Below are 23,770 nucleotides of genomic sequence, written 5' to 3'. Positions count from 1 at the left end.
GGGACATGTATTAGCGTTTGTGTGTGTGTTAGTGTGTGTGTTAGTGTGTCTGTGTGTGTGTGTGGGCATGTGTGTGTTAGCGTGTCTGTGCTAGTGTATGTGTGATAGCGTGTCTGTGTGTGTAAGCATGTGTGTGCTAGCGTGTGTGTGTGTCAGCGTTGGTGTGTGTGTTAGTGTGTCTGTTCTACAACCTGCTACAAGGTCTCACCTCATAGCTGTGAAACTGTGACTGGCATCTTGACATCTCCCTGTAGCTAGTGCTGAACTGCCCAATGAAGTCATGGCTGGAGAAACAAACACATACGTCACACATACACACACACATCACAAACACACACAACTGCTGGGGTTTCTTTCAAGATGGGTCCACTCTTTAGGAACAGATCCACTGGTTTAATAGTTACTTTTAAAACTACCTTTGAAGCGACACTGGCACTTTTTTTATGCTGACAAACTCACATTTGGAAAAGAAAAGGCAAGGTTTGCAATTATCTATATATAACTGCAACTAGACTGCACATGAAATAAGAATTATTTAACAATAACTAATTAAATAGTAGATTTAATAATAATGATCTAACAATAACTAACCATAACTAATGAATTAGTGCATGAAAACATACAGCAGTGGACATTCCTGAGCGCAGACTCTACTGACACGGTTAATTCAAGTGTTTGCTTGCATTTGTGTGTTTTGTGTCCGAGACAATACAAACCCTCCATCTCTGTCCCAATCGTACACCTCCACCTTTATGTTCCTAAAGGATAAAGATGGGACAGGGTGAAAGAGACGGACAGATAGAAAAGGAGAAAGAGAGGAGAGAGAAAACAGGGAGAGGAATGGAGCAGAGAAAAGACAGCGAGAGAAAAAAACTCCATTAGAGAAAACAATTAGTGTCTGATTGAGAAACTGTGCAGTTTAAGAGAGGCACTCATCTGTGTAAGAGGACGTTTTGGCAGTAGGAAGGTCGGCTCTCAGAAAGGTCTGCAGTTGGAATTCAGTGTGCTAAAGACTGCAGGAGTCATGGGTCGCCAAATGAATAATTGCAATAGCGGCTACAGTGTACCTGAATGCTCAAGAGGGTCTAGAAATGGGGGGTAAACCAAAAAGTAGACAAGAATACTGATGTACGGTTATTCATGTGTTGTGTGCCTTCTTAAGTGCTTTCCGCTGCTAAGTGATGTAGACAGACGTCACACCCAAGTGGACTAGCGAGCTCTGGTTTCTCACATAGTGAAGATTGCATTTATTATAGCATTGATTTGATTTATATGCCTCTATTTTGCTTCTCATGTCAAACCACTTTAACTGAAGTATACAGTGGTCTACTGTAAAGGGAGGAAGTCATACCGCGCATTATAAAGTGACTCCACCATTCTCTTTTCCAAGGGCTGCGTCTTTGCATCCGTTAGTTATGCACATGCATATTTTGTATCAGTTACCGGTCATAGTCTCCATTGCACAGGGCCTTGACAGGAATCTTGAAGGCCTGCCACACGGGGTCCAGGGTATTCTTCACTACCTCTGTCTTATGGCAGATGGTGAACCTAGCAAAAAGCAAAATGGCTGTTAGGGCCCTTTCAATACAGCACAGACTTGATGGCTTCCCAACTCTTCTTATTTGTGTTTAGGAAGTCTTTAAAGAAAAATAGCAACAGCAAAATCCTGCTCATACATGAAGCAGCGTGAGCCTGTGGTCAGGGCCAGCATGTTGTTGTGGTACCCCAAAACTAGCCAAATAAGCTCCCAAAAGCGAGCCAGTTGAGCTCCCAAAGCGAGCCAGCTGAACTGCATCACTAAATAATACCCAGCTGCAGAAAAGCCAAGTGAGTCAAGTGCAAGGCATGGGAGTAAGCCTGCAGAAAAGCACTGGCTGGCATAAGAGCTCTTAAATCCTTCTAAACCACCATTTATTTGCCTCTTTCATATTGCCTCCCGTCCTGTCCTACACGTGCAGTCCAGCTCCAACTACAGTCTCTGTGTGTGTTTGGCAGGGATGTATAGAGTGCATACATTGAGTCTTAAGGACAGTCCTGCACACCGTAGTCATACAGTAAATAATTGCTATTTGGAGCGTGTCCAGTTACCCTCAGTGTCAGGACCTATCTTCCACTATGTGCTCGGCTGATGTGGTATTGAACAGTCTCTTGGTCTATTTTAAAACAAACATGATATGAATAACGGTTTGTAACAATTTCTGGTTTAATTTTGTAAGGGGTCACGATAACTTACGATCCGTCCTCGTTACTTCGATAGAAGACCAGAAAAGGATCAGATTTCCCAAAAAAGTCTTTCTTGTCCAACTTGTTCCCACAGAACTGTAGCATCACTGACTCCTAGGATGAGCAAGTTCCAGGTTAGGGGAACAGACGGTCAACATCACACACTGAGAAAGAATGCTCTCCAGAATTATTGGTGACCTTCGTAAAGATGAGCAGAATATGCTATGAGAAACTGTCAGTGCTGTTTATCAACTTGAACTTACACTTAATATATTGCAGAAAATCAAACTGTAATTGAGGTCAAAGAGGTCAAACAAAAAAAATCGTTTTTAATCAAGAACATTTTGTTATCACGATTATAAGCACCCCTGCATTTAGTACTTAGCACACTCCCTTCAGGGATCTGAGACCATTCATCCACGCAGCATCCCTCTAGAACCCTCAGATTTCTCCCTTGTGGACTCTCTGCAGGTCACCCAACAGGTTCTCCATGGGCTTTAGGTTAGAGGACAGTTGACATTTTAAAAGCTTGATTCTGTGGTCAGTCAGCCATTGTTGTGTGCATGTGGAGGCACACTCTGGATCATTGCTCTGCAGGATCAAACGACGACCCTTCTGACAGAAATGTCTAAATCTCCTCATATTCCAGTCCATGGTGCCATATATCTTAGCAAGGTTCCCAGGGTCTTTGAAACCAAACCAGCCCCACAATATCACATATCCAACCACCATACTTGAATGAGGGGAGTGTTTTTGCACGAGCATTTTCTTAATTTTTAATTGTCTGTTTCACAGCTGTAATTGACAGCTGAAGACGGGACATGGACGTGAAGGGGGACGTGGAGGGGGGACATGGGTGAAGGGGGGACATGGGCGCATGTGGATGCCGCTGGGTGTATTGCCATTGGACCACAGCTCCAAATGGACCTCCGGTGTTTGTTGCAAAAAGAAACTATTTCTGACAAGGCCAGGTTGACCCTCCAGTGGTTACAGCAGAAAAAGGTGAAGGTTCCTGGTGTGGCCATCACAGTCTCCTGACCTTAATATCATCCAGCCACTCTGGGGAGACCTAAACGTGCGGTTCATGCAAGATGACCAAATACTTTGCATGACCTGGAGGCATTTTTCCAAGATGAATGGGCAGCTACACTCACCTAAAGGATTATTAGGAACACCATACTAATACTGTGTTTGGCCCCCTTTCGCCTTCAGAACTGCCTTAATTCTACGTGGCATTGATTCAACAAGGTTGAAATGTTCTTCTTTAGAAATGTTGGCCCATATTGATAGGATAGCATCTTGCAGTTGATGGAGATTTGTGGGATGCACATCCAGGGCACGAAGCTCCCGTTCCACCACATCCCAAAGATGCTCTATTGGGTTGAGATCTTGTGACTGTGGGGGCCATTTCAGTACAGTGAACTCATTGTCATGTTCAAGAATCCAATTTGAAATGATTCAAACTTTGTGACATGGTGCATTATCCTGCTGGAAGTAGCCATCAGAGGATGGGTACATGGTGGTCATAAAGGGATGGACATGGTCAGAAACAATGCTCAGGTAGGCCGTGGCATTTAAACAATGCCCAATTGGCACTAAGGGGCCTAAAGTGTGCCAAGAAAACATCCCCCACACCATTACACCACCACCAGCAGCCTGCACAGTGGTAATAAGGCATGATGGATCCATGTTCTCATTCTGTTTCCGCCAAATTCTGACTCTACCATCTGAATGTCTCAACAGAAATCCAGACTCATCAGACCAGGCAACATTCTTCCAGTCTTCAACTGTCCAATTTTGGTGAGCTCGTGCAAATTGTAGCCTCTTTTTCCTATTTGTAGTGGTCTTCTGCTGTTGTAGCCCATCCGCCTCAAGGTTGTGCGTGTTGTGGCTTCACAAATGCTTTGCTGCATACCTCGGTTGTAACAAGTGGTTATTTCAGTTAAAGTTGGTCTTCTATCAGCTTGAATCAGTCGGCCCATTCTCCTCTGACCTCTAGCATCAACAAGGCATTTTCGCCCACAGGACTGCCGCACACTGGATGTTTTTCCCTTTTCACACCATTCTTTGTAAACCCTAGAAATGGTTGTGCGTGAAAATCCCAGTTACTGAGCAGATTGTGAAATCCTCAGACCGGCCCGTCTGGCACCAACAACCATGCCACGCTCAAAATTGCTTAAATCACCTTTCTTTCCCATTCTGACATTCAGTTTGGAGTTCAGGAGATTGTCTTGAACAGGACCACACCCCTAAATGCATTGAAGCAACTGCCATGTGATTGGTTGATTAGATAATTGCATTAATGAGAAATTCAACAGGTGTTCCCAATAATCCTTTAGGTGAGTGTTTACCACCTGCAAGAATTCGGGGCCTCATAGAGAAATATTACAAAAGACTGCACACTGTCATTGAAGCTAAAGGGGGCAATATATAGTATTAAGAACTAAGGGTATGCAGACTTTTGAACAGGGGTCAGTATATTATTTTCTTTGTTGCCATGTTTTGTTTTATGATTGTGCCATTCTGTTATGACCTACAGTTGAATGTGAATCCAATAAGACATAAAATACAATTTGTTTTGCCTGCTCACTCATGTTTTCTTTACAAATGGTACGCAAACCTTTGAGCTCAACTGTATGTCTGGATGAGACTAGAGGCTTTCGTCTTGAAAAGACATCCAGCTAATTAGCATGGAGGTGATGTCTAATTTTAGTTTCGGAGATCCCAATATACAACCATCTTCTGCTAGATACCTTCCATCCTCAATGATCCTTTTATAATTTATAATCCTATATCATTTTTTAAACACTCAAACCATCCTTCTTTTGGTGCATGGGGGAATATAATACACTTGGGTAGGTTTATCACAGTTTCAGTTGATTTCAAGTTTGTAATTATTTACCTAATAGTGGAAATGGATAGCTAGCTTTTACATAGACAAATACATAAATGAGATAACCTTTTGTCCCATTTCATTTGTGAATTTTCTAACCTTACCCATGTTGATAGATGAATATGGGACTTAAGTGCGTGTCACCGTCTATTTATACCCCAGGGAAACAGAAAGTTGTTAAGGTTAGAAAATTCACAAATTAAATGGGACAAAAGGTTTACCATTTAAGAACTTGGGGAAAAGTATGCCATTTACCAATGGGAAGACTTCTATTTCATTTGGTCCATAAGAATTCCTAGGAAATGATTGAACAATTATACGTGCACATGACACTATTTGTAAGAAAACAAGCAAGTCAATGTTGTGTTCCCGGGTACACAACCTCTATTTCCTCTTTGATGTTGTGTATTTAGAAAAAACGAAAGCATTTATATTTTGACAATAACTGTCCATTAAAGGGGGAAAACAGACAACAGCTGCATAATGTAGGTGAGTTAAACAACCCCCCCCCCTACAAAAAAAAACACTCACCCTGCAATTGCTCAACTCCTCTGCTCTCACAATGATGGTTCCACACTTTCTCCCTGGAATCCCACTGTTACAACACAACAATTTGTAAGTAAATGTCTATGTTGCTGCAAATGTACATGTTGTTTCTAGCTCCCTTCATCCATTCAGCACATTATGCACGCATGGTCAATACCTTCCCCGACATAGACAAAGCCTAGCTGTTTGTACAGAACTCCAACACTCAAAAATAACTTGACCAAATCCTAAAAATAGACAAATGAATGCCACAACCCCAAGGCATGGTTTAAACCTGAAAGGGAGAGAGCAACATTGTTTCAATTTGACTGAGTAGATTTGCGTAATGTAGCCAGAATTATGCAATAACATGCACGCGGGGAAAAATCAATGGTTAAATTCAAGTGAGAACCAAATAGGGCGGGCGTCTGAGACTTAAGGGGGTCTCGGAGGCACAGAGAAAAAGCACTCACTGAAATGAAATGACCGGGTGAGCAGTGAGCGCACAACTTGGTTTCCTGACGAGGAAACGGAGACAAGACAACAGCATGAGACCTGGCAGCTGGATGCACCCAAACCACCCAGCCCTCTTCACAGAGTCTAACAGTCAAATCGCTGCCGTGCGATTGGTCCGTGGAGGTCATCGCTGTCGTCGGGGTGATTGATCTACGTGCATCTCCATGCGTGTTTGTGCTGTGTCGTCTCAGATACCCGGTCTGCATGTAGCAGTGTGTTTTAGACTCAGTAGGGCTCATTCTCTGCTCCACTCGACCTGTAAAACCTCCCTTCCAGCCCCTGAACTCAAGGTGGCATGCCACTGTTACCATTAGATACTGTGGTGTGGCTACACGCACGCACACACTCACAAACACACACACAAACGCACATGCACTCTTGCGCCCTCGCATTTCATGCACACACACACCCACGCACACACACACACACACACACATGCACGGAATGAGTGTAGCATGAGATGATTACGCAACTGGACGACAGAGGCACATTCTTACATCATCGCCTTGTGTGTCATTCTTCCGCAGACCCATTCAGCTGTAGGAACACACTGATTCACACAAACTTAATTTGCCACACACACACACAAGCACACACAAACACATAAGCACACACAAACACACACACACACGCACACACACAAGCACATACACACACACGCAAACACACAAGCACACACACAAGCACACACACGCACACATACACAAACACACACACACACAAGCACGCACACAAAAAAACCACGACGGGGGGTTAGGGTCGCCCCCTCAAGGTTCCCACATGATCAACATGACTCAGTGCCTCACGTAGGGTCTCTATTCACCGGAGTGCACTAGAAAGGAAATAGTGTGCCATTTGGAACTCAGACTTTTCCTCTTCGCCATTCAAACCCATGTGAAAGCATTAGTAGAGGTGACTGAGGGGCTCCAAACACTATTTCATACACAGCATTGATCAATGGGGGGCAATACCGTAGGTGGCCACCAGGGGAACAATGGGTTAGATTCAACACAAAAAAAGGACTGCTTTAGAAAAACCCCAGGCCACAGTATAGCAACGTCACCCCTTTTTACTGTACTCTAGGCTCTCCACAGGCCTACGGACTCTTGTGTTCCAGAGCAGCTGGATTCCTGCTTTAAAATGAACACTAATCACCATTCCAGTTTCCCAGTGAATGGAAAAGTACCGTGGTTGGAGATTAATATTAATGTGATGTGCAGTTTTGACTCCAGGCTCCTTCATAAAAACCTTGATAATACACAGATTAACACAACATTTCCTGTATGGATGTATGTGTATTTTTAACTTGGTAGTAGTCAATAGAGGATTTGTAATCACCCATTTTGTTTCGTCTTTTAACACACTGACACATCCTGCAAGAGGAGCCCACTGAAAAAGACCCATGAAAATGTTTCCTCTGTGTGACTGTTTTTATGCTCTTGTTCACTGCCAACACATATTATAACTGAATAGCAACAAACAACATTTTTTTCATGTTGAATAGTACTTTTCTTACCCTTGCCACAGCAAAGAGCTCTCAAGGTAGTGCTATGTGTAGAATGGAATGGCATCTTAATGGAATGGCATTGCAACGATATTGACCCCAATGTGGAGTATACAGTACATCAGTGAAATACCAGCCCTTTAAGACACACTTTTAAACCATCTAATTTACTGCATGTTGTCCCTTGGGCTTGATTCTTCACAATTAGGAAAATAGAATGGAAATAGCAACAACGGGGTGAAGGGCTGTGTGTGTGTGTGTTTGTGCGTGTGTATGTGTGTGTATGTTTGTGTGTATGTGTGGGGGGGAATGTGTGTGTGTATTACTTACATGAGAGGCTTCTCCATGCGGCTTCCCATGGAGCCCACCACCTCCCCCAGGGTACAGAACGCCTGGCCCAGGAAGTCCTATAACACACACACACACACACACAAATAGAAAGACAGGCACAAGCCCAAGACAGACGACAGAAAAAGAAGAGAGCAACGGAAAAAGTAGCATCAGAAAACAGAGAACTCTAATTTGCTGTACGATTTTCTGAACGCAATAAACCCGAAAACCCATAGAAGGAGGTCTGTTGGAAAGGTAACACCGACTATGCTTCCCAGTGAGCTCCTAAAGTCTCAAGAGCCTGGCTTGGCCCCCACCAGGCCAAAACACAAGATCTCCTGTGCTTTTCTCCACTTTCCATTTCCTGCGCTTTTCTCAGGCTTCACTGTTCGACTCGTTATTGGATGAAGACACGGCGGCACAGACTGAAGTCAAGTTAATGCAATCAGACACACCGTGTACAAACATAATAACCTGAACATATATACAGGAGGGTCATTTAGGATAGGAATCCTCAATGACAGTTAATGTTAAGGCCTACTCTATATACACCGATCAGCCACAACATTATGACCACTGACAGGTGAAGTGAATAACACTGATAATCTGGTCATCATGGCACCTGTCAGTGGGTGGGATATATTAGGCAACAAGTGAACATTCTGTCCTCAAAGTTGATGTGTTAGAAGCAGGAAAAATGGGCCAAAAGCCAAATTGTGATGGCTGGACGACAGGGTCAGAGCATGTCTAAAACTGCAGCCCTTGTGGGGTGTTCCCAGTCTGCAGTGGTCAGTACCTATCAAAAGTGGTCCAAGGTAGGAAAAGTGGTGAACTGGTGATAGAGTCATTGGGTTGCCAAGGCTCATTGATGCACGTGAGGAGTGAAAGCTGGCCAGTGTGGTCCGATCCAACAGACGAGCTACTGCAGCTCAAATTGCTGAATAAGTTAATGCTGGTACTGATTGAAAGGTGTCAGAACACACAGTGCATCGTAGTTTGTTGCATATGGGGCTGCGTAGCTGCAGATCAGTCAGGGTGCCCATGCTGACCCCTGTCCACTGCTGAAAGCACCTACAATGGGCACGTGAGCGTCAGAACTGGACCACGGAGCAATGGAAGAAAGTGGCCTGGTCTGATGAATCATGTTTCCTTTTACATCAGATGGATGGCCCGGGTGCGTGTGTGTCACTTTCCTGGAGAACACATGGCACCAAGATGCATTATGGGAAGGAGGCAAGCCGGTGGAGGCAGTGTGATGCTTTGGGCAATGTTCTGCTGGGAAACCCTGGGTCCTGCCATTCATGTGGATTACTTTGACATGTACCACTTATCTAAGCATTGTTGCTGACCATGTGCGCCCTTTCATGGCAATGGTATTCCCTGATGGCATTGGCCTCTTTCAGCAAGATAATGCGCCCTGCCGCAAAGCAAAAATCATTCAGGAATGGTTTGATGAACAAAACAACAAGTTTTTTTGGTGTTGATTTGGCCTCCAAATTCCCCAGATCTCAATCCCATCGAGCATCTGTGGAATGTGCTTGACAAACAAGTCAGATCCATGGAGGCCCCACCTCGCAACTTACAGGACTTAAAGGATCTGCTGCTAACGTCTTGGTTCCAGATACCACAGCACCCCTTCAGAGGTCTAGTGGAGTACATGCCTCGATGGGTCAGGGCTGTTTTGGTGGCAAAAGGGGGACCTACACAATATTAGGCAGGTGGTCATAATGTTATGGCTGATTGGTGTATACTGTACAGTTCCCTGTTAATACACCAGGAGTGTGTACAGGCTTCAACCGGGTTGGAAACTCGATGCTTCAAGACCTTGAATATAAGCGTTTCTCAGTATGATATATTTGAAGTTTGTCTTGATTTAGAGGAAGGTGTGAAAACTAAATCGTTTTTAACATTTCAACGCTTGCAACGTTCAGATGTTTACTGACTCTATCTTACTATGAGTTCATTGTAATAGCAACTGACCTGGACATCTTATCATATCGCCAGCCTTTTCAAAAACAAAGCAAAACAAAGGCAAAATATTTGAGGGGTTTGACCAGGATCGGCCATAGATTTTTGGGTCCCTAAGCAAGACTCAACATCATCAGGCTCACAACAGGAGAAAAGGTAGTAGGGTTATGTGTTCATGGTTTTGTACACTCTGGCCCTTTGGGCAGGGACCAGGAAATAAAAGTGCGTTGAGACTCAGAGGACTGAATCCTTGTACTTTGCTACCGGGCCCAGCCTCGCTCTGCTCTGTAATAAATGCACTTGACAGATGAGCTGCATTTGGTCCAGCGGGCAGAAAGCTGCTCCCAAGATCCATTCTGCAGCTCACTGACTATCACTCGTACCCTCCTTGTCTGCAGGAGCTGCTAGGGCCCTCGCAAAAAAAAAAGAACAAAAAGGCAATTTTTCTTGTAGCTGTAAGAAAGAAAAAAAGACAAGCGAAGGGAGGCCAAAAATTGCCACTCATCTTTATCTGTACGTAGAACTCTCCTGGGACTGAGTTGGCCTTACGTTATCAGTATTATGAGGGATAGGTTAGGGCTGGTGGTTGGCTTCCTTCCTTCCCTTTCTGATCACAGCGAACATCTGAGAAGTATGCCTACAGCCCAAAACCCCTTACGAACAATAAGAGTTGAATTGGGTGTGTTTGCCCGGGCCTACAACACAAAGATGCGCTGATGGGGATCCTCAGGGATCCAAGTTGGGCACCAGTGGATGATGTACATGTTCATCCATAAGGGAACATATGGTCTGAGGAATATGATCTAACATCACCTTACACGTACAAAATGCTAAGGACTAGTCAAGACATTATTGTTTTCTGGGTCAGCGCTCCCCAGCCCTGTCAGTTCGAAGCCTGTAAACCACATGGCCAGAAAAACATCTGCTGTGATGTGCCTCTTTCCGGTTCTGGTCTCCAACTTGGCAGACGCTGCCGTGAGAGATACTGTACATGCACACGTTTCCAGTTCACCTTACTTTTAGTGGGGGCACGCGGCTAACGAGAACATGGAGGCACGGATAGACAATAGGAAAACACGCTAACACTACATGCCACGTCTTCAATCCCCCACATCCGTGATGGCGACAGGGCGCATCCAAGCGTCCTCAGCCATCATACTGAGAGTGAGTCTCCGTGTTAGCCTGGGGGCCGGGGGGGGGGGGGGTGGGGGGGGTGGGGGGGGGGGTGGGGTTGGCAGTGAGGCTGAGGAGCTGAAGCTACAGTAATCTGCTGGAGGAGACACAGACGGAGGGAGGAGCTCGTAGAGGAAGTCAATGTCACCACATAACTGCAGTGGTAGCCTGGACCTGTGCACTGAGATGCAGAGGATGTGAGGATTTTCTGAACGGACTTATGACATCAGAGTACTGCAATAACCATGGGGAAGGAAGAGCCCCTAATAGAGCAAAAAACAAGTACAAAGTATACTCTGGTTTTATGGGGTCCTGTATAACATGTTAACAGGTAGATAAAATACTGTGGTTTTATGATTATGGATAACACGTTACCAGGGACAGTAGATAAAATACTTTTTGACACTGGGATCAGCTGGCATCTGCTCTGTGGTATGGTTTGGGACTGGAAGTTCTAGAAACGATCTGAATCTAACTCAAGAGAGCACTACTGAACAGATGGAATTAGACAAGAGAGGAAAAAGGCAACTCACATGTTTAGACAGGTTGTCACTTTTTGAGTCGAGGTCGTACCTAAAAAAAAAAAAAAAAAGGAAGTTACACAAAAACCCTTTTTTGGGGTTAAATAATCATACTCTTTTACAGAAAGTCTTGAACGTCACTGTTATAAAAACTGACATTGCAGGAATGTACATTCTTCATGAAACTAGAGATGAAATCGCGCTGAAATCTATAACTATGAATGAAGTAAGGTCTCTTTGAAACCTTTCAAAGAGAGCTGTAATGTAAATACGAAACAACTAGCATGAGTTGCTAAAATGTGCAGGTTAATGCCTTTGTTGCCAGGACAATGAAATTATGTTCAAGCCAATAATGGGCCTTGCCGTGGTAAAGTGGTCTAAGATAAACAGCATCATAGTGCCCTAGTTTCTGAAGTAGTTTGGGTCGATGAGAACTCAATCATGTTTGTAAAGCTGGGGAATGTGGTAGCCTCAGCCTACAGCTGCACGATTTCCAAGAAATACTGAATCACAATGTGATTTTTACCAGATTTTGCAATTACAATAATTGGGATTTTCAAACATTTGGGTATAAAGGGCATAGATTACCTTACTTCTACAATAAAATGATAGAAATCATAGCCTCATAATGTGCTGAGTGATTAAAAAAAACAAGTTAGTGTTTTTGAAACATGTAACCCTTATTAAGGATTCCGAGGTACAGCCTGTTACCTGAAAATACCTGCCGTCATTTCACCCTCATTTCGCTATGTTGTACTGGTAAAAGCCAATTTCATATGTAACTGCAGTTGTCCTTGACGAATGGTACCACTGGATGTCTTTCAGCCATGTTCCTATCAGCAGACATAGTGATAGACGCACACAGTGTCAACAGTTCTCCTCCACTCTGAGGACATTCCAGCTCTGCTGTAGCTCTTTGAAACAATCTGCGGTAGACCGGGTACTAAATATTAACCATTAAGCTAACTTGACAAATAAACTACACAATGGTGTGTCATCATGGTTTGGTGTGATTCAACACAGTGATGTTGAACCATCCATGCTCGTACCGGAGCGGACTACCGCAGAACAGATTTGAAACTCAGCGGTAGCTGGATACATTGGGATTCTCTCGCCTGGTGAAACACATTGAAATGCAGGACTGAAGACTGTATTTACTAATTGGATTTGGACAAGTTTAACAGGACCAAAGTAGCAAATATGATAATTCTGTTCATTTGTGCCTTGCTTCTTTTTAAAAATGCAGTGCGGGAATGTACTGCTTATTTTGGCTATGTTGTAAGAATGTAACTATTGAAATATGTGCCTGGCATTCTACAGTAAAATATGAAGCCTATTCTTTAGCAGTAAATGTTTACCAGAGAGATCTATTATAGTTACACAGGGTTGGGTTGGTTGGTAGAGCACTTTTCAGCGTTCGCTTGTAATTAGAATTAGTTAGAATTTCTACTATCAAATTCGAACTTGCTCGTTCACTACATTGTGTTCAGGAGATCTTGTTTTTAAGAAACATATGTATGATTGCTAACATCTTGTTGGGCCAAGTGACAGCAAAGTCTACAATCGCTGCAGTAGGAAAAGAAATTGGGATCCCCAGAAGGACAGTACAGTGGAAATGTGTGTGTGTTTCTTACGACAAACAAAATGCCAAAAGCTCACACACAGACACCCAGCTCACAGCTCAAAGAAGAAGGATAATTCAGTTCCATGTTACGGCAATGCAATTCCATGAGACCAGGGAGGAACGCTTACGCAACCACACCTGCCAGGACTCCGTGGGAGAATGCACAGGCGTGTCTAATGTCCTACTCGCCAGTCAAATGCATATTCATGATTCAAAAAAGCAAACACGCACACACGCGCTCTGTCTCAAACACTCACACCTGAGAGTGTTGGTCAGAGAGGATGCCCCTCGTGCTGCGTGTGTATTGTTTGACATCACTGACCAAGGTCAGATAGGGTCAGGCAGGGTCCAACAGTTTTCTTTTTTAAATCATTAAAATACTAAAGGGTAAGTCTGTAGAGAACCAATTCAAATTTTTCCTGGCCAAAGGCATTCAATTGCCGAAGGAAGTGTAGCTTTAAAGAGTGACCACTCACTAGTGTTCGATATTTAACAGTGCACAGGTTTAATTAGCTAAAAAAGGGACCTGTAAATAAGCTGTCCCTTTCCTCAGACAAGCCGACTGCCTGAGGTTTTTCTGAACAACATAACAGCAACAGATTACTGTAATAATCACGACAGAGGAAGATATTGGATTAATAACAGGTAGATAGATGTCATAGATGTTAACACAGACAAGTCTAGTGAGATACACACTGCAGGTGCATTATAAAGCAGCTAAATTGAGTTTATTAGTTCAGCAGACAAGGCTTGGTGTCCTGAAGACACCATTCCAGAGTGAGGTGATGGTAGGCCAGTGGTTGAGGGGGGTAACGAGCCACTGTAGTGGATGGTTTAGACAGTGAGAGTACAGTGAGATCACCTACAGTAAGAATTGCTTCAGTAAAAGGCCTCAGGTCAGAGGAATCTTCTGCCTGGCTGACCTGATTTCACCACAAGCCCTTAAAGGAGTACTACTGAGTCTTGAGGAGCTACAGTACTCAACCACTAATTTACCCCAGCTGCTTCATGTGTACCCAGGGCCAGCTGCCTTTTACTGGGCATTTAGGGGTCTCTCTAAACAGCCCATCCCTGGCTGTGTGTGGGACCTACGGTGTGTCTGTGTGAGAGAGAGAGTGCCTCAGCAGTGGGCTGTTTGCTGAGAGCCGTTGGAGAGCCATCAGTGTAGATTGTAATACAGCCTGATGCTCGCCCACTCAACAGAGCCTTTGGGGAGTCTCCGAAACTACATCATTCCCTCACTAACTCTCACACACACACACACACGCACCCTTCCTGTCTCACTAACTCACACACACACACCCTTCCTGTCTCACTAATCTAAACACACACACCCTCACACCCTTACTGTCTCTCTAAACACACACACTCTTCTTGTGTCACTATCCGACACACACACCCTCACGCTCTTCCTGTCTCACTAATCTAAATACACACACCCTCAGACTCTTCCTCTCTTACTAACCAACAAACACACCCTCATGTGCTTCCTGTCTCACTAATCTAAACACACAAACCCTCACATTCTTCCTGTCTCACTAATCTAAACACACACACCCTCATGCTCTTCCTGTCTCACTAACTCACACACACACCCTCTTCTTGTCTCTCTAACAAACACACACACCCTCACACTCTTCCTGTCTCACTAACCCACACACACATACCCTCACGTTGTACCTGTCTCACTAATCTAAACACACACACCCTCACGTTCTTCCTGTCTCACTAACAAACACACACACCCTCCTGCTCTTCTTGTCTCACTAACTCACACACACACACCCTCATGCTTCCTGTCTCACTAACCAAAACACACACACCCTCATGCTTCCTGTCTCACTAACCAAAACACACACACCCTCACGCTCTTCCTGTCTCACTAATCAAAACACACACACACTCACACTCTTCCTGTCTCACTAACTCACACACACACCTTCTCCCTGACTCACTAATCTAAATACACACACCCTCATGCTCTTCCTATCACACTAACCCAAACAAACCCTCACACTCTTCCTGTCTCACTAACCAAAAAAACTCACACTCTTCCTGTCTCACTAACTGAAACACCTCACACCTTACCTGTTTCACTAACCCAAACACAAACATCCTCAAGCTCTTCCTGTCTCACTAACCAGAAAACACCCCCATGCTCTTTCTCTCTTTCAACTAAACACACACCCTCTTGATGTCAAGCACACAAACACACAACCTCACCCATTCTTGGTAGTGTCTCTCACACTTCAACACTCAGTCATCCTTGCGCAACTTCCTGACAGGCCTTTTCACACGGAGTACAGGGCGACATGCACCTATTTACTGTTGAGGTTTTAAACACACAGCTGATATGTAATCACCTGATGTCTGCAGATGAATAATTAGTACTGCTGTCATGCCAAACCGTACTATGAGCTCTGACGTTAAAGCGCCCTCTGATTTACATTCAATTATGAAATCTGAAATGTCTGATCAACATTTCAATAATAACCTTACTCATGTCTGGCCAATGACCATACGCTCCCAAACATCCCATTAACAAGGGAAATTCAAAAAGAAACGTTATCCCAAAGTCTTAGGAAAACCTTACCTTTTATTCCTGCACTTACATCTTACATCTTTCTTCCTGCTCTTGTTAAATATTTAATTCCTTACTCAACCCACACAGAGCCCCCCCAACCCCCCACACCATTCCCACCAAACATACAACCACATACGTTAAGTGTGCTTTTAACTCACAGGTCAAAGCGGAGATTCTGCCTCTCTTCGAAGAAGTAGTCCACGACGAATTTACGGACAAAGTCTGGATTCAGTGTGTTGTCTATCACCTCTGTCCGACCAAACTGCAGTGGAACGGGTGAAAAGGACATTAGCTGCTTACAGATTTTAAAAACCCACATTTCACCAGAACTATGGATTCAAGAACATGATATCAACATTACAGTTTAAACCATGTTTTGACACTTTAGTCAAAGATATGATATGTTTTGGCCATTTTTAAGTTCTCAAAATCAGTGGTGAAAGGCAGAGGAGAGTTTTTCTGCTGAACAGAAGTTGGACTCAAACCATTGCTCAGCTCTACATATGTATCACAGGTGGCAGGTTAGACTGTTCGACCACTCCTGTCCACTGTTGAATGTCTATATTCAACTCTGTTTAGAAATACTGGAGTAAAACAAGTGATGTCACTTCTATTAAAGAACAAAAAGGGGAAACATGTCTCTCCACATGTGTTGAGAAGTGCCTTTTTATAAGTAAAACAGGTGTTAATAGTTTAGGGGAAATGGAGAATGGTTTGCTACTAAGCTAATACTAAAGACTTACGAGAGACACTTGGACATTCTCCCTCCCTCACCTCAACTCACCTCTCTCCACTCCCTGTTGGCGATTCCTTGAGTGTACAGCACACATACTTTGGAAAAGACAGGAAGAAAAGAAAAATGACAGTGAGTTTCAAACGGTAGTTAAAACATGACATAAGAGAACATCTCTCCTAGGCTAAGACATCACGAGCCTCTAATTAAATGTCACTGTAACTTTGCCTTGCAGGCAGCAATTTAGATATTTCTCAGAGAAAACAACAACAAACATTTTTGAAAATGCTAGAATGGTAAGGCAGTTTTTCCCAATCCATGCCCTGGGGACACCATTGCCCCCCCAGAGGTCCTTAGAACACAGATGTGTGCTACAGGGCTGAGGGGAACCAGCTCTACAGATACGTCACATTTACACTGGACTGCAAGTATTCACTCCCCAAGGACATTTTGTACATTTTGAAGCATTACAATTTGTAAACTAAAATTGGATTTGAAATTGATTTAATTGGGATTTTCTGTCACTGACTTACATATTGTTACATAATTTAAATAATTAGTTGAAGAAAGTATTTATTATTTTTCAAATTAACTTTAAATAAAATGGAGAAATCTTGATTGCATAATTATTTACCCCTTTGGCTATGAGCTAAGTGTCACATGATCTCAGATTAAATCCACCTCTTTCTGGAATGCCTCAGAGCATGGCAGAAAACACATCCAAACAGCCACACCATTAATACAAAAGGGCGCCAGTCAGAGTTGGGTTATAAAAAATATTAAACATTCATCTTCAAACATTCATCACAGCGCACTGAAATCTTTTTTTTTTATTCTAAAGAATTTGGGAAAAGGTTGCCAACTCATTTCTGAACACCATAAAAAGCATGTTGTTGGCAGCATTATGTTAAGGGGATGCTTTTCACTGGCAGGGACAGGGGGCTTATTAGGACTGAGGTTAAGATCAAATTAACCAAGTAAAGGAACAACGCTACAAAGAAAACCTCCTTAGACTGAGAACTTGGACAGTGGAGGAGGTTAACCTTACAACAAAACAACGTAAAAAATAAAAAATAAAAAAGCAAGCAGCCCTGGTCACAGTGGAGCGGTTTGTAAACTAGAAACTGAGGGTCCTCGAGTGGCTTACTCTAAGCTCAGACCTCAATCCAATTGAGAATCTACGGCAAGACTTAAAGGTTGCTATTAACATACAGTGCCTATCCATAAATGTAAACACTTTCACCAAGAATAAATCAGCAAAACTTGCTAGAACAAATGGAAAAAGATTAACCCAAAAAACATGCAGCTGTGATTGCTGCCAAAGGTGGTCCTACCAAATTATTGACTTGGAAAACATAATTTCCAGCACATTTCAGTTTGTGTAATTACCTTTTTTGTTTCACATGATGAAAATATTTTAACCTACAATATTGTATCTGTAGTGCTAATCAAAAGATTAACACTAATTCCATTACCATACCAGGCTTTACACAACGAAAAATAAATATTTATGCATTCCACTGCACATCCAACCAAACATCTACTTGAGCTTAATACGTTTTCAAGAGGTGCACCTGTGTGACTTGTCTGCAATTTGTTACTGTCTACAATTTCATATAGCACTCAATGTGAAAGCAACAACGGCAGACAATTCACACAGGCGCACCCATTGAAAAGTCATTGTTGGACCAGCCACAGTCAGACACTATTTCAGTATCAAAACACATAGATGCACACCATTTCAGTATCGAAGCACTATTTCAGTGTTGCAAAACTGTTGAAAGACTGAAACTACAGTGCATTTCAATTGAATGACAGTGAGGTTCCAGGCTGTCCATTGCCAGATACATTGTATTTACTCATATCTTCTGACATTGTGAACCGTGATGAAAAAAATTTGTTGGTTCAAATCTTCAAGTCAACAAGGTAAATATTCTGTTGAGGTGCCCTTAAGCAAGGCACTTGACCCTAATTTGTCCTGTACGAGGCTCTGGAAAAGAACATCTGCTGAATGACTAAGAGATGGAATTTGTAGCTGTGCCACATGCTAGAGCAAAGGACCATTTGGCTCTTGGATCACCTCATTGGCTTTGCATGGTGACTAGATTACCAAGAGGGAAAAATATCTGTCTGTTTGTTTGCTGAGAGGGCTAGCTGTTGACGTGCACATGTTGCAACATGTATTTAAAGCTGTTGTGTAGAGGTTAGTGTTGTCCGAATGCACAGAATGCCTGTCTTCTGCTAACCAAAGCTGGCTCTGCATGGGGTCTTCATGTATCAGGTTGGAACATGCATCGTAAAAGGCTACACACATGTATTCTGATAGGCATGGGCACGCACACACACACACACACACACACCTGTGTGCAAGTGTGCGCGAGGGAGTGTGTGAGTGTGCGAGGGTGTGTGTGTGTGCGTGTGTGTGTGTAGGCCCCCCTGGCCTGCTGTACTGAGGAGGTCTAATGCACTGTGACTTGAGCCAGTACCGTCAGCATAGCACAGACATGGACGCAGCACAAGTGCCTCCTCAGATAAACACAGAGAGCAACCAGCAGGCCCTGCAGACAGCCTTCCTCCTCACCAGCACCAACCACCTCTACTGCAACATCTCTGGTCCAAGTGGCTTCTGCTTTATGGGCACTCTCTTCTGATAACAGAGGAGAGTGTGTGTGTGTGTGTGTGTGTGTGTGTGTGTGTGTGTGTGTGTGGGCGGGCCTGCATTCTTGCGTGTGTGCGTGTGTAACTCCAACTGCCTCTCTACCTGAATTGTGCAGAAGGCTTCCGGTCTGTGAGAGGCCGGTTAAGGTCACAACCATCCCGAAAACACTGTCAGAATTGCATCGTCTTTCTGAAATCTGTATCTAACATGTAAGGTTTGTGCGACCAGTAGCAGGGCAATGGCTGGTTTACATGAAGACAGTCTGTTTCTAGTCTGTCAGGCAGAGAGAGAGAGAGCTGAGATCACAATGATGAATACGACCTCTGACATATGCAAATGTCTACTGATTCACAGGGAAGAGAAAGAGAGAAAGAGAGAGACAGTGAGTGTGTTTAAGAGAGAGAGAGAGACAGTGGGTGTGAGAGAGACAGCGAGAGAGAGACAGTGAGCGATTCTGGGCTATGTTTACTTGTAGGCACTATATGTTTTCAGAAACATAGTAATCTCTGATAAATCAGCACCCACAGGATTTTGTTGACTAGTCCTGACTAAAAATACTCAGGGTCAGGTTTGGGGTAGAATTTGGCCAGAGTTCGAATTAGGGTTACTTTAAGGTTTATTCATTAGGTGCAGTTAGGTTAGGTTTAGGGTTAGGTTAAGGTTAGGGTAATTATTCTAGTCAAAACAAGGATATAAAAAACAGTGTGTGTCACTTGTGTGTGCGCACACGTGCATCTGTGTTTGTGTATAGGAAATACTCTTACTTGGGTCTGATTTGGAGAATGTGTCTCTGTCCAGGAGATTTCTGTAAAAGAAAGAAAAGAAACCGACAATATTTGTTAAAGATGTTATTATTGACGTTTCCCCCCCATTATTATGTGCAACCATTACAGCCATTTCTCCCGTTTGTTCATTTTTCAAAAAAGACATTTTCTTAATTAGCATTTCTGACACTTCTGTAATAGACTCAATAAGTCATAAAATGTACATTACACCAGTTCTGAAAGACAAGGAATAACGCCCAGGATCTCTCATCAACCAACAGACACCATGCTCCAGTGAGATACCCAACTGTTCACAAGCATGGGGTAGAATTAAATATGCACCGCACCACAACAACGAAACCACACGATGAAACAACAACATATCCAAACAGAACAACACCTCGTCACACCACCACCGCCACAATTACATGACAAATCAACAAAATAACACACCAGCAGGTCAACAAAATCACAACACTGCATCAGAGACTGAGAAGAAATCTACGAGGCTAAGAGAAACACCAGAGTCAGTGGGTGGGGTGTCCCAGCACGCCTCATTAGCAGTGTGTCTGTGTCAGCGTATGTGCGCGCGTGTGTGTGTGTGTGTGAGTGTGAGAGTGTGTAAGCATATGGCGTAAGGGATATGTTAGCAGCAGCAGTAGGGTTGGTCTGTAATTGTGATGAATGAGTCCACATTTGAACGCAGGAAATCGTTTTTTGTTTTTTTACATTTCCTCACCGCTTGAATTCCTGCCAGATCATACATTAAAACCCATCAACCTTTCATGCCCTGTTTTGGTGAAGCTCAGAGCTGTGAAAAACTGAGTTTAAAGAGGCTATTAGAAAAATGTCTGTCCATCAGGCAATTATATACTGAACCATAGACAGGCAATAAGAGTGAGACAGAGAGAGAGAGGGTTAAGTAAAGCAAAGAGAGTGAAAATGAGGCGGAGGAGCAGAAAAATGGGATGGCGTTCGATTCTCGCGCCGCCGCCAGCTATAGGCACAAAACAGCGTCTGACACAAGCAGCCTGGTGGAGTTTGATCGTTAGTGATGCATCTGTATCAGTTGGCCATGTTGTGCTGATCCCAGCATGCCCTGCATGGTATCCCAGCATGCATCACACTGCCTGTCTCCGACCACTAGTCCCTTAGTTGCCTTAAACCATACAGAACGGATGATGAGCTGTTCACATCGAACGCTTGTAGCAAATGGACAGCTCTGGGAGAACGTGTGTGTCTGTGTGTGTGAAGTTCTGAGAGGTTTAAAATGCCAAACCAGTTCTGCTTCACAGGAAAAACATTCAAATGTGTCTGCTCCGTGCCTCTACCTGGCCGGTCATTCAGGGGAAACAGTCCTTTCCACCACAGGCAGCCCAAGACTTCCAGGTGTGCTGGACAGAAATCCTCCTCGCCAGTCATCAAACATTTACAAGCAGACAGGCTGCCGAATGGCGTAATGTTTCTAAGCAATGTTTTCGCAGTACAGTTGGGTCCTTGCGGTCAAGAGTTCAAATGTGTGTGATAAGAAGCAGAATGGCGTGTGTATTGGAGGACACACCTCGATCTTCCTCTGTCCTGAGCCTGCTGGGGAGTGTTGCAGTAAGGCAAGGCCATCATATCGAATAAAACATCAATAAATTGTGAGTGGAAGGAATCATCACCCATATAATCTCAACAGTTACTGGCACATCCCAGAACCACATCCGAATGAACTGTCATCAGCATCAGTATCTAGATGACACCAAACATCATGCGTTTAGCATATATGATGACTTCCTTTGAGAGGCTAAGGTAGGGGGCTCCCGAGTGAAGCAGCCTTTTACAGCAGTACTTTGTAGTTAGCTTTGGTCTTGGCATAAATGTGTGGGAAGAAACAGAACATCTAATTGGCGGGCTACATTCAAAGACGCACGTTGACTCTGCCAAACCTTTGGGAGTCGCTTTCAGAGAAATAGGCAGAATGGCTAATTGGCGGGTTGTGTGTAAAGGACACATGTTGACTATCCCCAAACCTTTGTTGAAAGAAATTACAAATTGGACATAAAGAAATTGGAACAAAGGTGTATAGTTCGATCATTTAATGTTACTTTTTTTTTTATTAATGATATCAATCTGCCTCCCAGAGAAGCCAAATCCTTACTCAGAAACCCATTAAAACCTCACTGGAAGAAGCTATAGATTACAAGCTGAAGTCTGATAAGACTTTCAGAGAATCTGGCAGAGGCAGAGACTGCACATGAACTGCACATGAACATTGAGAATCACTGAAGAATGAGTAAGACCTTTAATTTCAACAGCGGCTAAACTGCAAAACTCCCCTTTCGTCCTTTAAAACCTCTCCTTTAGAGGTAGCCTGCACACTCATTTTCCATTCAATGTTTTTGCAGTCCATTGTACACTAGCGGAATTATTGCAGTCTGCGGTTCGGATATTTAATCTGTATGTTTAATCAACCGTGGTAAGGATGGAGGATCCTGAAGCTTCTGCCCAGATGTTTATGGTCTTCACAGGGTCTCTGTCTTACTTGTAGAAAACAGGCTACTCTGGCGTATTGAGTACAGTGCCTGACAACACCAGACCAAGATCATGTCAACAGCGCCTGACAACACCATACCAAGATAATGTCAACACCGCCTGACAACACCAGACCAAGACCATGTCAACACCGCCTGACAACACCAGACAAAGATCATGTCAACACCGCCTGACAACACCAGACCAAGATCATGTCAACACCGCCTGACAACACCAGACCAAGATCATGTCAACACCGCCTGAAAACACCAGACCAAGATCATGTCAACACCGCCTGACAACACCAGACCAAGACCATGTCAACACTGCCTGAAAACACTAGACCAAGATCATGTAAACAACACCTGACAACATTAGATCAAGATCATCCCAACAACGCCTGAAAACACTAGACCAAGATCATGCTATCAATGCCTGAAAATACTAGACCGAGATCATGACAACAATGCCTGAAAACACTCAACCAAAATCATATAAACACCGCCTCACAACACTAAACCAGGATCCTGTCAACACTTCCTGACAACACTAGACCAAGATCATGTACCGTAAACACTGACAACACTAGACAAAGATCAATAAAAACTTACAAAACTAGACCAAGATAATGTCAACACCGCCTGACAACACCAGACCAGGTTCATGTAAGCAACACTAAACCATGTCTCTGGGGATGTGATCAGTGAGGTGAATCTTCTGGGTCTAAAACAGACTTAAGGTGGCGTATGGATCAACGGTTTATTGAAAGCAAGAAAAGGATGAGGGGAACTGAGAAATCTCAGAACTATCTCCAATCCTTACAGATGGGGAATTTGTTTTTGAAATTAGAACTTCAAGCTAATAATAAGTCTAAGAACTGGTTCCACATTCTAATAATCAACATAAACAAGAATTATAGGACACAACCCAAGGGGGTATTCTGGAAGCAATTTAGAAAAACTGGCGCAGTGAAAATTCAAGAGCTAGTCAAAGACAGACAGAAACAGAGAGACGTAACTGCCAACCAATATGTGAAAATCATGGAATTGCCAACTGTCCTCCTTCTCAACTAACTAGTTACAGTCAGTGGCGCCGGCGGAGCTTTAATTAAACAGCTCTTTTCAAAAGCTCATTAACGTAGCTAGTCAGTCAGTCCCCCAGGGGTGAAGCCTTGGCATGGAACAGCTCACACCACCTCGTAGTCCTGCCCCTCCATCGTTACCCTGGAAACCACTT

General features: G+C 43.6%; 1 protein-coding gene across 1 annotated transcript in view; it reads right to left on the bottom strand.

Annotated features, from left to right (window-relative positions):
- Nucleotides 1-23,770, bottom strand: part of LOC105026415 (copine-8) — a 35,121-nt gene that overhangs the window by 8,520 nt on the left and 2,831 nt on the right. Inside the window, exons 2-11 of the mRNA XM_010897865.3 lie at nucleotides 20,018-20,058; nucleotides 16,646-16,692; nucleotides 16,020-16,123; nucleotides 11,666-11,705; nucleotides 7,992-8,068; nucleotides 5,648-5,711; nucleotides 2,234-2,337; nucleotides 1,444-1,548; nucleotides 717-758; nucleotides 209-284 (exon numbers count right to left, since the gene is read on the bottom strand). Coding sequence (XP_010896167.1) covers nucleotides 209-284; nucleotides 717-758; nucleotides 1,444-1,548; nucleotides 2,234-2,337; nucleotides 5,648-5,711; nucleotides 7,992-8,068; nucleotides 11,666-11,705; nucleotides 16,020-16,123; nucleotides 16,646-16,692; nucleotides 20,018-20,058 — 700 coding nt within the window. The remainder of the gene's footprint in view (nucleotides 1-208; nucleotides 285-716; nucleotides 759-1,443; nucleotides 1,549-2,233; nucleotides 2,338-5,647; nucleotides 5,712-7,991; nucleotides 8,069-11,665; nucleotides 11,706-16,019; nucleotides 16,124-16,645; nucleotides 16,693-20,017; nucleotides 20,059-23,770) is intronic.

This window comes from Esox lucius, chromosome 19, assembly GCF_011004845.1.
Source record: "Esox lucius isolate fEsoLuc1 chromosome 19, fEsoLuc1.pri, whole genome shotgun sequence".
In the NCBI taxonomy this organism is placed as follows: Eukaryota; Metazoa; Chordata; class Actinopteri; order Esociformes; family Esocidae; genus Esox; species Esox lucius.
This window is presented reverse-complemented; position numbering and strand designations above follow the sequence as displayed.